Source organism: Sebastes fasciatus, chromosome 6 (assembly GCF_043250625.1).
Source record: "Sebastes fasciatus isolate fSebFas1 chromosome 6, fSebFas1.pri, whole genome shotgun sequence".
NCBI lineage: Eukaryota > Metazoa > Chordata > Actinopteri > Perciformes > Sebastidae > Sebastes > Sebastes fasciatus.
In genome coordinates, this window is record NC_133800.1 from 26200110 (window position 1) to 26213992 (window position 13883).

The following is a 13883-nucleotide window of genomic DNA, read 5'->3' on the forward strand; positions in this document are numbered from 1 at the left end:
TTGGCATGTTAGCTGCCAACACTGCAGAGAAGCTATTTTTACAATTTGTAGCGGGGGGGAGGAGGTTAGCAGTGTTAGCGTAGCATTCCTCAGCATTTTTCACATTCTGTAAAAATGGACAATAAAAACACTGATGGTTTCGTAGCCTTTGAAGTGAATCCACATTTTTTTCCTGACAAGATATACATACTAAGAAGAAAAGGTATCATATCTCAGAGTCGTATCGACATGGAGGTGGCAGACTGACGCTGAAAGCATCTGTCCTGCATGCTGCGCATTCCTGGAGGGATTTTGGAAGTAAGAAGCTTCACTCTCTCCTGTTAGTCTGGACAGGAATGTGAGCCGTCTGCAGGTGTGTGTGTGTGTGTGTTTGGAGCTGACAGCGTTTATTTCACACTGAAGAGAGGAAATCTTCTCTACAAGTCGAGCCGTGTGAACGCACACAACCTCTAAAGATGAAAATAACTTACAGAGGGACGAATAAGTGTTTTTTTGTCTACTTTAAGATAATGTCTAACATTCCTGCAAGTATGCGAGATATCCATGAAAAGATTATGTGAACAAATACATACAGCACAAATTAACATAAACAATTTCCCATATTTCATAGTATTGCAAAAATCTCATATATAGATCAAACTGATGTAAAAAACTTGTCAAAATATTAATTTCAACCATATCACTTAGCTCTAGATATAACAGATCGGTCATGACTTTAAATCTTATTTTTATAAATTCTTAATGCAAGAATGAAAAGCTTTCACTTCTGTGTGGCGTTAAGACAAGAGACAGATGTGATGCAGGAGCGGACCAGTTAAATATACATGCCTGACGTATAGGCCTGAAACTGGACACCTACATCTACGTTTAGCCCCATTGTATCCTCATCCAGCCAAGTTTATTTTAGTGAGGATGAGCACATGTTGTTCGTGAGGCAGCCAGGAATCATTTTACATGTTAAAGTGTATTATTAAGCCACAGTGTGCTGGAGGAAACCAACTTTTCCTTCTACAATACGACCATGATGATTCTGATAAACACGATGCTCGTACAAAGTAGAAATCCTACTTTCACTTAAGAAAAGATATAAATACAACATGCTACATTATCTCCAATACATGCACAATCAAAATCCAAAGAAAATGGAACCTCATATGACAAAAAATAATGTAACAAAAGGGGTTGGTTTACCTGGGCCATTGCCATTCACGTGCATGGTTTGAGCCATGGCTGCAGCTGTGTGCTCTCAGTCCCACAACAAGACCTACTGCGGTCATGCAACTGCCATGCATCAAGTCCAGATTACCATGCAACCTACAGACTGGGACAAAACACAGAAGCGAACATTTTATTCACATGTCAAGTTAGTCATAAAGAGTCACATGCAGACAGGTTAAGCAGCAAAAGCTCTTTATATCACAGAACTCTGCAGATATCTCATTATCATCATCTCCACATGAAGTGATATTATATCAACCAACAATATACAAGCACCAGAAAAAAGTTTCAAACATCTCAGAACAAAAACTTTTTATAACAATTTGACTTTCATTAGAAGAGTCCTGTCAATAAAACTGCTGATTTAAACATAAAATCTCTTATTTTCTCTTTGCTTCAGTAATTTGACAACTGATTTGTCCTTAAACTTGACATGGCAACCTTAAAGTAACCGACTTGTTGACATTACATTATGGTCTCGTCAGTGGAACCACAGCTAACAAATGTAAAGTATAACAGAGAAACGGTCAAAAAATTTTGCTAAAGTTTGACCAGTGGTGGAAGAAGTACCCCGATCCTTTACTTTAGCAAAAGTACCAATAGCAAAATCTATGATTATAACCAAATTGACTTTAAATAGCATTTTACTGTTGTAGCTGCTTGGGGTTTAGTTTAGTTTTATTACATTATTTGACAAGGACAGTGCATATTTATAATATATCTGAAAATATACCAGAGTTGGCCAGAAAGGCTTATTTTCATCTGTAGTCCCCGGGCAGTGAAGCTCGTTTTAACTACTTTATATACAGTTAGCTGTAAATGTAAATACTCAAGTAAAGTACAAGTACATCAAAACTGTGCTTCAGTACAGTACTTGAGTAAATGTACTTAGTTACATTCCACTGCAGACTACATGTGAGGTCTCCGTCCGACATGTATTTTATGTTCCTTTTTCTTTGTGAAAGTTGAAGCCCACTTTAAGCAATCGACAGCGCTGACCTCTGGCTTTTTCACAGGTGTGTTTGCGTCTGACATTTATGAACATAGAAGGTCCTGTGTGCACTGGCCTGGTCATCATCAATGGACACATTATGAGCACGAACAAAAGAGCTATTCTCTCCTTATAAAAAAGGAGCCAACATGAGGGGAAAAAGTCGACTTCATGGGCCAAAGAGAGGCCTGGTTTGTTAAATGAGCATCTGGAGGAGTAAAGATGCAGACAAGGTTGGCTCAGATAGACCCAGGCCCCTTTTTATACTCTCTATGACCTCAGACTCTATTTACCAGCAAGACTGGCGACCTCGGATCCTCTGCCCTGTTGATCACTGACTCCAGAAGTGGGATCCAGGCCCCCTAGTGGTCTTTAAGAGGGTCCTTAAGGGTCCTCAGCAAAATAAGACAGGCATATAAATAAATATCATATATGATGGAAACATGTGAAATAAGTCATTCTACAGTGTGTGCACTAACCATTTATAGCTTTATTTTTATTAGCAGCTCTAGTCTCTCCATTTTTCTACTCTTGAATTTCCCTCGGGATCAATAAAGTTACTATCTACAAGGCCACCAAAAACAAAAGGCCATAAAGTTAAACCGACACCTCTCTAAATACTGAGCTGAACTGAATGACATACCTCCATCAGTAAAAGGTATTAGACTATTAGTTTTAGCTACAGCAGTTGTACCTAATGAACAAGCAACAAGGTCTATATTGTAATATTCCCAGAATTTAATGTAGAAATTGTTCATAGCTGAAATAATCAGATGTCTGTTTTTGGATTATCCAGTTAAAGTGACAAATCAAAGTACTTCATAAGGTTGATGCACAAAACCTGTAAAGCTAATATAGTCATTACGCAGTCGGGTTCAGACTTCACAATGTCAGTGTGATAATAGCCCGACCCGACATATCATACACTCCACTTCAAAAAGCCATTTTTGTTTACATTCTACTGTAGGTCCCTAGATGACACCACACAGGTTGTGAAAGACGGCAAGCTATGATCGGTCAGGGAACAACATGTAGTCTGTCGCGTATTTCGGTCAAGTCACGGCAAGAATTTTTGACTCTAATCGCCTAACCTGACAGTGACCATCATAACAGAACAAAATATTGTGAAATCTGAACATGGCATTACACAATGGTGTACTAGAAACAGGGTTAATAAAGAGGATGCTACCTCAGTAGAAACAGTACAGCAACATTTCCACCTTTGCATGTGTACAGTATGTATTACAAACCTATCTGAGAGGCACAACTGATCAATAGTGGTCTTTTGATCCATATGAGGTCACTGTCAGTGGTCACTTTGCAGGCGAGCTTCCACTGCTCTGCAGCAGCAGCACATGTAGATCCTTGTTGACAGTGCACACCCAAATAAAAGCAGCGCAGCAACTTCATCAAGCCGATGTGTCTAAATACAAACTGTCCGTCATCCCAAGGACTGATTATAGATCTGATACAGAGAGGAATGAGACACGAATCAACCGTTACAGAGCACACCGGACTGTTCCAACACCCAAATAGACCTGAATCTATTTAGTCTTTAGTCCCTCCTCCTCTGAGCTACTCTCCCTCATATTTAAAATAAGCTACGGCATGTGAAGTAACAAGTTAGCCTCTAGAAACCTCTTAACTGCCCTTGACACTGTGCCATTTGGAGGAAAATCTGCTGCTTTAGGGTAAAAAACAAGAAGAGGATAATGTTCATCCTGAGCAAAAGCACCAAAAGCATTTGAAGGAGTGAATGTAGATGGACCAAAATTAAAAAATATAGTAAGCCTTTGACTAAATAAGCAGTTAGAAATAACGAGGTTCATGGAAAATATCACTTTTCTTTTGAAAAACACTGACATTAATAACAAACTAATATTTTAGGAAGCATCTTCAAGGAGTCAAGATGACTTTATTGGCTGGAACATCACCTTCATGTTGTTGCAGCAAAAGATTTGGAGCCAAATTACTGATATATAACAGACACTGAGGCCTTCCAGACAGCATGAACAGAGGCTCTAAACAAAACTGACACCTATCACAACAATGAGTGTGCAGATAGAGACCAAAGGATGAGACCGGTATGACACTTAAGCTTCTCCTTTCACCTCCTGTTGGGAGGAGGGTTCGAAACTGAGGCAAAAACAAGCGTAAACATACTACAAACACGTATAAAAGAGACAACATGCACATAGTTGTATGCATGTAAATGCAAATGCAAAATACAAGCTCTTCTTGCCGACTTCATGCAAAAATATTATGAACAAAAAAAACAAAAACATTAGACTGACCAAACATCTCCCAAGCTTCCGGTTCCATGGGCTGCAAGAAAGCAAACCTGAAGGAAGGAGCAGGAAATCCTCAGATATACGATGCAGCAAAGAAAACAAGCTCATTGTCATCATAACCAGCATCACTTATTCCTAACTTTTGAACGGTAATGTATGTCTGACTAAGCATTAGATCCTGCAGCATTACTCTGTTCAACAGGCCACAACAGCAGCTTGTTTTCACTGTTAACCTCACGTGACCCCAAATGCTGAAAAAATGGTTTGTTGGAATCAATTCCTCAAACATCTGCTGGATAAAAAGGTCTAGTAATGTAATGTAATATGCCTCAATGTCTGCTTTAAACTCCAGCAATGAAGTCTTTAAAAAAAAAAGGAAAAGTTTACTTTCAAGTGAGTCCACCCAGTTTTACTGAGTTATTATGCAACAGACTGGAGCCTCGTGTGATCCTGAGGGTATTCAGAGAAAATGCTGAAATACCAACACGTCGAGTTGTGAATTATGAGTAGAAATGTCTTCAATATGTTGATCATTAACTGAATGCCATGTTGCCGTGTTGCCGAAAAGACAGAGGAAAAGTGCAGACTAGTCCTTTAAAATCTTAGGTAGGACAGCAAGGTTTACTGTTCAGCTTCAGTTTTATGACTGTTTATAAATGCACACACACAGCGAGGTGCAGGCCAGTTTAAGTTTCGGTATGAGTAGATCAACAATAAAACATGTCTTCTCCAATTTGGCTATCCTGCCTTCAGGGAGGTTTCCAGTTTCATTATACACAGTCCATTGATCACTCATGTGGTTTATAGATTGTCATAGATGATGAACATCATCATCTTCCCAATAGAAATAGAAGGTCAGTCTACAGTCAACACTATTGGAATATCAGCTGTACATACTATGGACTGACAAATCTAACCACTGACTGAGTAGACCGCAGAGGGCCCAAAGAAAAACGGCTTCCCGGAATATTTAGCCCTACAATTGTGGTTCAATAATGATCGAGGGTCACTGACGTTTTTCTGGACAAGAAAACTAATTTAAAATCCAAGTTCCAACAATATTCTCCATTGTCATGCACCACTGTGGGGACGTCTAATAAATGTAAGTTTTATCATTTAATTCTTCTTCTTTTGTGGCCCAAACTATTTAAAATGTAAATAATACATTTGGTGTTTGTTTTTTATCTTGAAGGAAAGAAGAAAAACATCAATATAACAGCTGATTCCAAATCTTTAAACAGCAGTGGATACCAACAGCCATACGAGACAGCTAAACACTGAGATCTGCTACTCTAACAATCATGCATCTTACCTGTAACTCTCATTCTAACTTCCTCCCACAGCTCGCAGGTAGCAAATACTGACTGAGTCCACAAGAACCCCCCGACTACAGACTATACCCAGCAGCCCTCTGAGCGAGGGGGGGGATAAGTTTCACGGCTAAGATTAGACAACTTCCTCAGATGACAGCCAAACGATCTGTGTCCTATAAGAGGAAACAGGACTTTAGGCTGTTTAGGGTAGAACCGACCCCTACGCTGGGCCTCCAGGTGAAGCGCATGGCGAGCTAATGCTGTTAACAACCTGTGGTCACTCTGCGCTGACCTTCAAGTCGAGGCTGAAAAACAGCTAATGAGGCAGACAATAGAGCGTAAACGGAAAGTCTTTTCATGAGCGGTTACATATTAACCAACACAGCAGCGTTTCCCTTCAGCCCTCAGCAGCTGAAGGTGAAGACAGAGAGTAAACAGGAAACCATAAATCACCAAATCTTAACCAAACTGAGCCGAGGACACCTCATCTGGGACCAGAGATGATCTTACAAAATAAAAGTTAATCAAGTCAGGTTAATCAATCTGTCCCTTTTAGACCTTTTAGAGTAATGCAATCTTTACAAATTGATATTTTATAAATAGTTTGAACAAAGAGAAGATAAAAAAAAAAAACATAGCTCACCACAATTCACTCACAGAACACACCGATGTCTACGTAGTCCGATGTGATCCAAACAGGAGTCATTGAGTGTGAAAGCAAAACAGAACAACGACGCGACGTTAGCAGACACAAACCAGAACAACTTGTTTTTGTTCCTCCTCAGCTGTTGCATAAATGACAGGAGCTGCAGGTGAATGTCAACTGATTTACAGAGACTCAGGTCAGGTTCCTCTTCACAGGGAGGTGTCTGTGTGTCTGAGTTCAAAAAGCAGCCGATTAAAAAATGTCCTGTGATACGAGTGATTCGACATTCAAGACAAACACAAACATAATTAGCATATGAATGTATTTTGTGAGGTCACAGTGACCTTTGACCACCAAAATCTGATCAGTTCATCCTTGAGTCCAGGTGGACGTTTGTGCCAAATCTGAAGAAATTCGCTAGAGGCATTCCTGAGATATCGCTTTCACGAAAATGGGTCGGACGTACGCAAATCAAGAAAAGAAATTGACTAGATTCTACAATTCTATAATTAGTGAACACAAATTGTTAATCCTGAGAGTACAAATTGTTAATCCTGAGAGTACAAATAACTAATTTGAGGGACTAAATTATATATAAAAAAAAAATTTCCTGCCAGGCTTCATAGAGCTTCAATGACATTTAAATGCTATTTTTTAAATCACCTTAAGTTTAAGTGTTAAATAAAGTGATTAGTGAACAAGATCCATCACAACATTTTGAAGTGCACCAAGCTGTCACGTGACCACAAGTGAAAACACAACTTTTCATTAAGAGTTTCCAAAATAATGTAGCAATGGCAATGAGGAAAAACATTAGATTACCACACATTAAATAAAATGCTTCTCACGAGTCAGAAGTCATCTCAAACTTCAGTTTTTAAACCACATGATGGCAAATTAGTACAAATCAGTTTAATGCTGCGCTGATATCAAGGTGAGATAAAGAGTTTAAGGTTGCCGCTTGTTTGGGAAACAGTCGATTAAAAAGGGAAAAGTGGAATTCTGGAAGTTACAAAAGTTCAATAATGTTTCTTAAAAATCAAATCAGGACAAAAAAGTCAAACAATCAGAATTGTTATTGTCAAATGGGCCTAAATGCCATGCATGCAGTGTGTCTACACCCATTTGTTTGCCATATAAAGTGACCAACTGAAGTCTTGACAGGATGTGGTGCGACAGTTCCCATTTTCCACCATGAAAAAAACAACACAAAGCTGGGGTTTTGTAACTTGTGTATCAACAGTAAACAGCTTGAAAAGTTGAGAGAGAGCTGTAAAGGTTGCAAACCCGCTGCGCTGAATATTCAACAGGCTTGTTTTTCCCCTAATAAAAAGCTGAGGCTACAGATTTAATGGAGGGAAAAAGCCTCCAGAGAAACTGGGATATTGGAATTCAGAGCACCAGAAAAGGGCATGAAAACACAAACTGTGTGTGCAGCAGCGTGTAGAGCATTTTATCTTTCTGTGGATAATCAACATGATTGTTCACAGGTGTTTTTTTTCAGAAGCATCTCTGAAAGAATAGAAGAAGACAACCAAAGTAACTAGATAAAATACTGTATATTTCTGTGCTGGTAGAAACAGACAAGTGCTAATGTGTACATGTGTGTCGGCGTAATTGGACAACAAGCCGTGGCTACTTGTCATATCAGCTCTGCATCTGGCCCTCATTAGGAAATGCCTTTGAAGCTTTGCAGAAGAAGCTGCTGTGCCGACTACGGCCAGACGCCTCAGCGCTGACGTTCACTACCGTTTGGCAGCGTTGTAGCCGCGGCGTTGACCCCCAGCTTGTGCTGTCCAACAGTTCGTTTCCCTTTGATGTCCTGCATGAGCCTGCTGAGTTCAGCCGGCCTCAAAGCCTTTCAATTATCCCAGCAAGGAGGGAGGAACTTACAGGAATGAAAAAGCCAGCCAAAGGGATTTTTGTCTTCTTTACTTCAAGAGTCTACTGTCAGAAGGATGGCAAGTCACAAGGTCAGGAGGACGAAAAGAAAACACTTCCAACAGCTACATCTAAGTGGCTAAAAAGTAAAGGCTTCCCATCTTTAAGATGGATGAGGAAGCTTTTCCTGAAGCAAAATAGAGCTTAAAGGGATAGTTCGGGGGTTTGAGGTTGTATGAGGTACTTATCCATAGTAGGTGTATTACTTATAGTAGATGACGGTCGGCATGCCCCCAGCATTGAGAAACAGACACGGGAGCAAAGCAATACAGTGCTGTGGACGGGATGTCAGAAAAACATATTTTAGCCACCTAAAAAAATGTATATCCATTTAAGTGTACGCTATATAGAGAATATTTTCCGATGGCGAACTGAACTGAATAACTGAACGTTTCACGCTGATCCTACGAGCTACCCTTTTAGCACGGCTAAAACAGTGAAATAATAGATGAAATATCAAATATTGGGACATTATCAAGGAGGCATTTGCCATTAAATTAAGTTGTTTACATCCCATTTTGAGCATGGAGATGTGCTGGTTACTTCATCACCCTTACTGAGGATAGATACCATTCAGCCTTTACACCTTAGTATATATTTGTTGTTTCCCCAAACCTCCTCCTGAACTGTCATTACCTGAAGTAACTCTTAATACTGCATCAAACAGAAATGTGCATAAACAAGACCTGTATCTGCAGTAACTGAAAGAGATGCACACTAAAAGTTCATATCTTGCACTCAAAATGTTGAAAACAAGCACCGTACCTTTAGAAACAAGTTCACCGAGCCAGTCTCTGTCCAAAAATTATAATAAACTACCAACTATTAAATAAACAGCTCTCCAAAAGGAGATCCAAATGGGTTTAACCACGAGTTCCAAGAGTACAGTAGTCCATAAAGTGAGAGGATGAGTCAACCTTCAGTCAGTCCTGTTGCTGTATAATCACACATCAAGTTATTTCTGGGGCTATCACTTTCAACTCCCAGCTATTCTTCCTCTGGTGCAGCCGCAGCCGTTGTGCACGAGGATAAACATAGCATTCGAGAGCGACAAGCTCAATTATGGAAATCAAAGAAAATTATACATACACCCCCGTCATTATGTTCATTCCTCTGTCTGGCCTTTTCTAACCTCATTATATCTCTTTCAGACGACTTGTACAGTTCATATCCAGAAAGAAAGGTGCTTGAAAATGGATCCTTGTTTGTTGTTTCAACACAGGAACAAACTAGTATCAGATTATAAAATGACTTCTGGAACGAGGATTCAGAATTACAGAGCAACAGTTTGGACCATCTGTGAGACACATGCAGAGATATCAAAATCCAGCCGAGCCTACAACCTACAGCAGATTGTATTCATATGGTAAAATTCAGGTGCGCAGCAGTGTGTACTACTTAACCGACAGCAAAAAAGACGACAGCACTGGAGTTTCTAACGTACTGTGGTAACCAAAAACACGCTCAAATCCCACCACACAGGGCTCAACAGTAAGGGTTGCAATAGGCTGCCATTTTGAGAAACTGGAGTGCATTTTAAATATTTGTTGCATTAGTGATATTTAAATATTGCTGTTACAGTCAGAACCAGAACATGCTGCATTTTAATTTCAACTAGTTCATGTATTTTATGATGCATAATCTTTGTAATTGTTTTTCATATAAAAGCCCATAGATACAAGCGCTATTATATGCAGCAGTCAATTAAGATAATACACTTCTGTATGTGTCCCTACAAACATAAACTATGAAGACTCCCCTTATTAAACCCAAAAGATGAGACCACATGTTAGAAAGGTGTTTTGTAAGTGCTGCTCCTCTATTTTAGGAATGTGCTTTATCTGGTTCAACCATTTATCTTGACAGCTGCTCTCCAGAGGTTCAGTGTTCCCTCATAAAGGATTTGGTGTACGAAAACAAAACAGCAAATGTGCAGGTTTAACAGGACCCTCTCTATCTTTCCTCAGCAAAGTTTGAACAACTGAAACTAAGACTTCAAAAGGCTACAAAAAATAACTGGAAATAAAAATAATAAAAAAAAGAGTGTTAGATTCCTGAGTATCTTTGTGCATATTCCTTGAAGACGTGGTTATGATTACCCTGACATGATTTATTCTGCTGGATGACAGCTTGTGCAATAAAAATTTGGCACTCCAGCACTGCACAACCTAAGATTTATTACTCTGAGATTTACTATTTCCAGAGTTCCAGGCAGTTTCTCATCTTTTATTGGTTCAATTATGATTTAGCCTTCAGCTAGTTTGAGGTAATAATTAATTGGATTGCAAAGAACATAACAGGTGCAATTTATCTGCACCAGCAATCAGTTTTTATTAATAATTTTCAGTCAAAACAACCTTAAATTGTATAATTTACTGTAAAGGATTGCATACTGTTCTTTCATTGAGGTAATGATCAATCCTCAAACATTCAAAGATTGTTTTCAACTTTCTCACTCCCTGTTCCTCAAATACCTGACGTTAAAGAAGAAAGGATAACTTTACCCTTTACTCCCGAGACTGTGAGGTATATCATTAATCAGCTTATTCAGCTCACTGTAGCTAAAGTTGCCCTCAGCAGCGACTCAGGACTTCATCCCCTCTGTTCAGGACACACAACCCTTTCCTCTAAAGTGCAGTACTTCCTTCTTTTCACACCACCGCCCCCTAGAGGAAACACATGGCTCAGATCCAGAGAGCATGTGGCTCCGTTATAAAAGCTACACTCTTCAACAATGGCAACCGCAGAAAAGTGGAAAAATAAGATGGTTAGTAATGCATGTTTGTCACACATTCACAAGCATTGCTCTCTAAAAACCCTAGATTATTATTATGTGATGTAGATTATTTTCTATGCAGAGCAACATGCTGAATGTTTTCTTATTTCATTGATTAATCGGTTTGGTCAATAAAATGCCAAAACAGTTTACCAGAGCCCTTGATTACATCTTCAAATTGCTTCTTTTGTCCAACCAACAGGTCTAAAACCCAGAGATAGTCAATTTACAATTATATAAAAACAGAAAAAAAAACTAATTCTCATATTTTCTGCCAAAAATGATTTATGCAATAAAGCACAAAAAAATAAAAAAGTTGCTGATTAATTAAGAAAACTGCTCATATGTTGAACATTTGAACCTGGAGTTGACCACTGGTTCCAAGCACCTTTAAAGAGCTCAAGACCTTTAAAGGCTCCCAACAAAGGCACCCTGTAACTTTGGCATCCTCTCTGTTATTTCATCTCTTATGTTATTTTGCCTCTCTGTCATCCTCCTCTCCCGGAGTTACTTGTTCAGTCTAGTTTGGACCACGTTGAAGCTTCCACTGTTTCCCTCTCTTTATCCTCCCGCTCTCTGATTCAGTTCTCTGCCCCCTCCCCCCCCCTTATATGACCTCCTCTGTCCGGCCTGCACTTGACCAAGGACAGGCTGGAGCCTCTTATTTGTTTAGCTCTTGACTGGAGTCACTAAGGCGGAGGAGGGGAGCCATGGGCTGGTGAACAACACCCGCCACTCACCACCCACAGGGGACCCTCCTCAGTGGGGCACCAGGGGACTCAAAATGTCTCTGCAGGTTCACCATTTGTCCTCCTGCACAGAAAAGCGTTTTGGACTTCACATGCCATCTCCATTAGTCCAGACTACATTTAGTTTTACATTTCACAAGAGAGGCATGGAGCACACATGCATATCCTCATGTAAAAGGTCAACATTATAACATGCAGTGTATAATGTAGTGGCCACATATTATAGTGGCCACTTTATTAGGTACACTCTTATACAACTGTTCTGCCATAAAGTCTACTTTTATGTGGTGTTAATCAAATTATAGCCTATGTTTTAGCACTGAGGTCATAGTTAGTAATGGTGTTGCGCTGCATTATATTCAGGAGGTGTTTCTAATATACTGCCTCCCTCATGTTTGTAAATAGGTAGGACAAAAATAAAACGTAGTTTAGTACACCACCACCTTTAACTATGACCTCAATAATAAACTTATAATTGAATTTAAATATTTCCAACAATGTGAAGAAAAACTGAACATTATAAACTTCGTAAAAAAAGGTAGAATTTATGGCAGAGCTGTTGTATAGAATTGCAAAAGATTGTAAAGATGTACCTAATAAAGTGGTCTGTTTAGTACCTACTCAACATTAGGCAGGTGGTCATAATGTTATGGCTGATCGGTGTAAATCCTATATGCTGTATATAGACATGTATGCATGTACTATACATATCCACCTACTCATATCCATTCAATATTGTTTACAACTTTACAGAAACACTTGACTTGTATATAGTGCTTTTTTATTTTTAAACATATATATTTATTTGTAAATACACACCTATTTTTTCCCGACATACTTGTGTACATAATAGTCCTGTCTATAGACTCAATTCCCTGCCTTTATTTGTCCAGCTTTGTTGTCCTTGTTCTTAGCTGTTACGTCTATTTCTTTACATTGAGATCAATGTAAAAACCGGATTCCTTGTATGTGTATACACATACTTGGCCAATAAAGCTGATTCTGACTTGTGTTGCATCATGTCATATTTTCCCCATGTTTCCTGTCTCCATCTTCACTGACTGTCAAATTAAAAAGGCAAAACTGGCATAAAATAATCTTTAAAAAAGAATTACATGAATGTACTCGATGTATAGTAATCTAATTTTGATGGAGTGATGAGAATAAAATGAAACTTTCCAAAGAAAAAAAAGGAACTTTGGCTAATTTTTTTCCAATAATAAAAAAGAAATGTTGCCATTTGTATTTCAAGATGAAGATAAATGTAAGAACAACAACTTTGCCTTAAACAAAGTCTCCAGAATAAACTCCAGATGAAGTCTGTAGCTGTGGTGAGAGAGTGTCACTGCCAAAAGCTTTCACTTCTGTTGTCAGCTCTCTCAAAGAGGCATTGTGGGAGAAATTCCCCATTTTAAGTGCTCCCATGTTTGCTTTTGTGCCAAGTGAGCCCACTCTGCTGACCTTTTGGAGACGGACCAATGAGATCCACCTCTGAGGTCCTCTGCTGCCCTTCTCCTCTGACAGCGGCCAGACAATGAACAACAAGCTAATTAAACTGATGACAGCATGAAGAAGGGAAAGGAGGGCTATTTCACCAAACTTAAACAACAGACACCGACCTGAAGCTAAAGACCCCAAAAACTTTTATAAAAAACACCATTTAAGAAACTACTGGTTCACAGAGCAAAAGAGGATTCTCCATCTCTAAATTTTCACTTTAAAATATATTCTGTGGTATTTGATGACAGCAGTGATTGACAGCTACATGTCTGTAACACCAGCAGCCTGCTGGTCGAACACATAACTATGACAGGAATGTTTTTAGAGCCGGACAAACCCTGTCTGTCTTGATTAGACATTTTTTTTGTTCGGCCCACCATAAACACTTGAGCTGCTGGACCGATTATGGTGTTAATGAGTCACGGGCCACGCTGTGCTGGATTACTGCCAAAGGACGG

General features: G+C 39.2%; 1 protein-coding gene across 3 annotated transcripts in view; it reads right to left on the reverse strand.

The window, feature by feature from the left end:
- kank1a (KN motif and ankyrin repeat domains 1a) overlaps positions 1-13883 on the reverse strand; it is a 56396-nt gene that overhangs the window by 22466 nt on the left and 20047 nt on the right. Inside the window, exons 1-2 of one of the 3 annotated variants that reach the window (XM_074638830.1) lie at positions 6457-6521; positions 1192-1321 (exon numbers count right to left, since the gene is read on the reverse strand). In XM_074638830.1, the coding sequence (XP_074494931.1) occupies positions 1192-1228 (37 nt within the window). In that variant the 5' untranslated portion in view covers positions 1229-1321; positions 6457-6521. Of the gene's footprint in view, positions 1-1191; positions 1322-5812; positions 6099-6456; positions 6522-13883 lie in introns of those variants that run through there. The other 2 variants (XM_074638829.1, XM_074638828.1) reach the window with 2 other exon arrangements.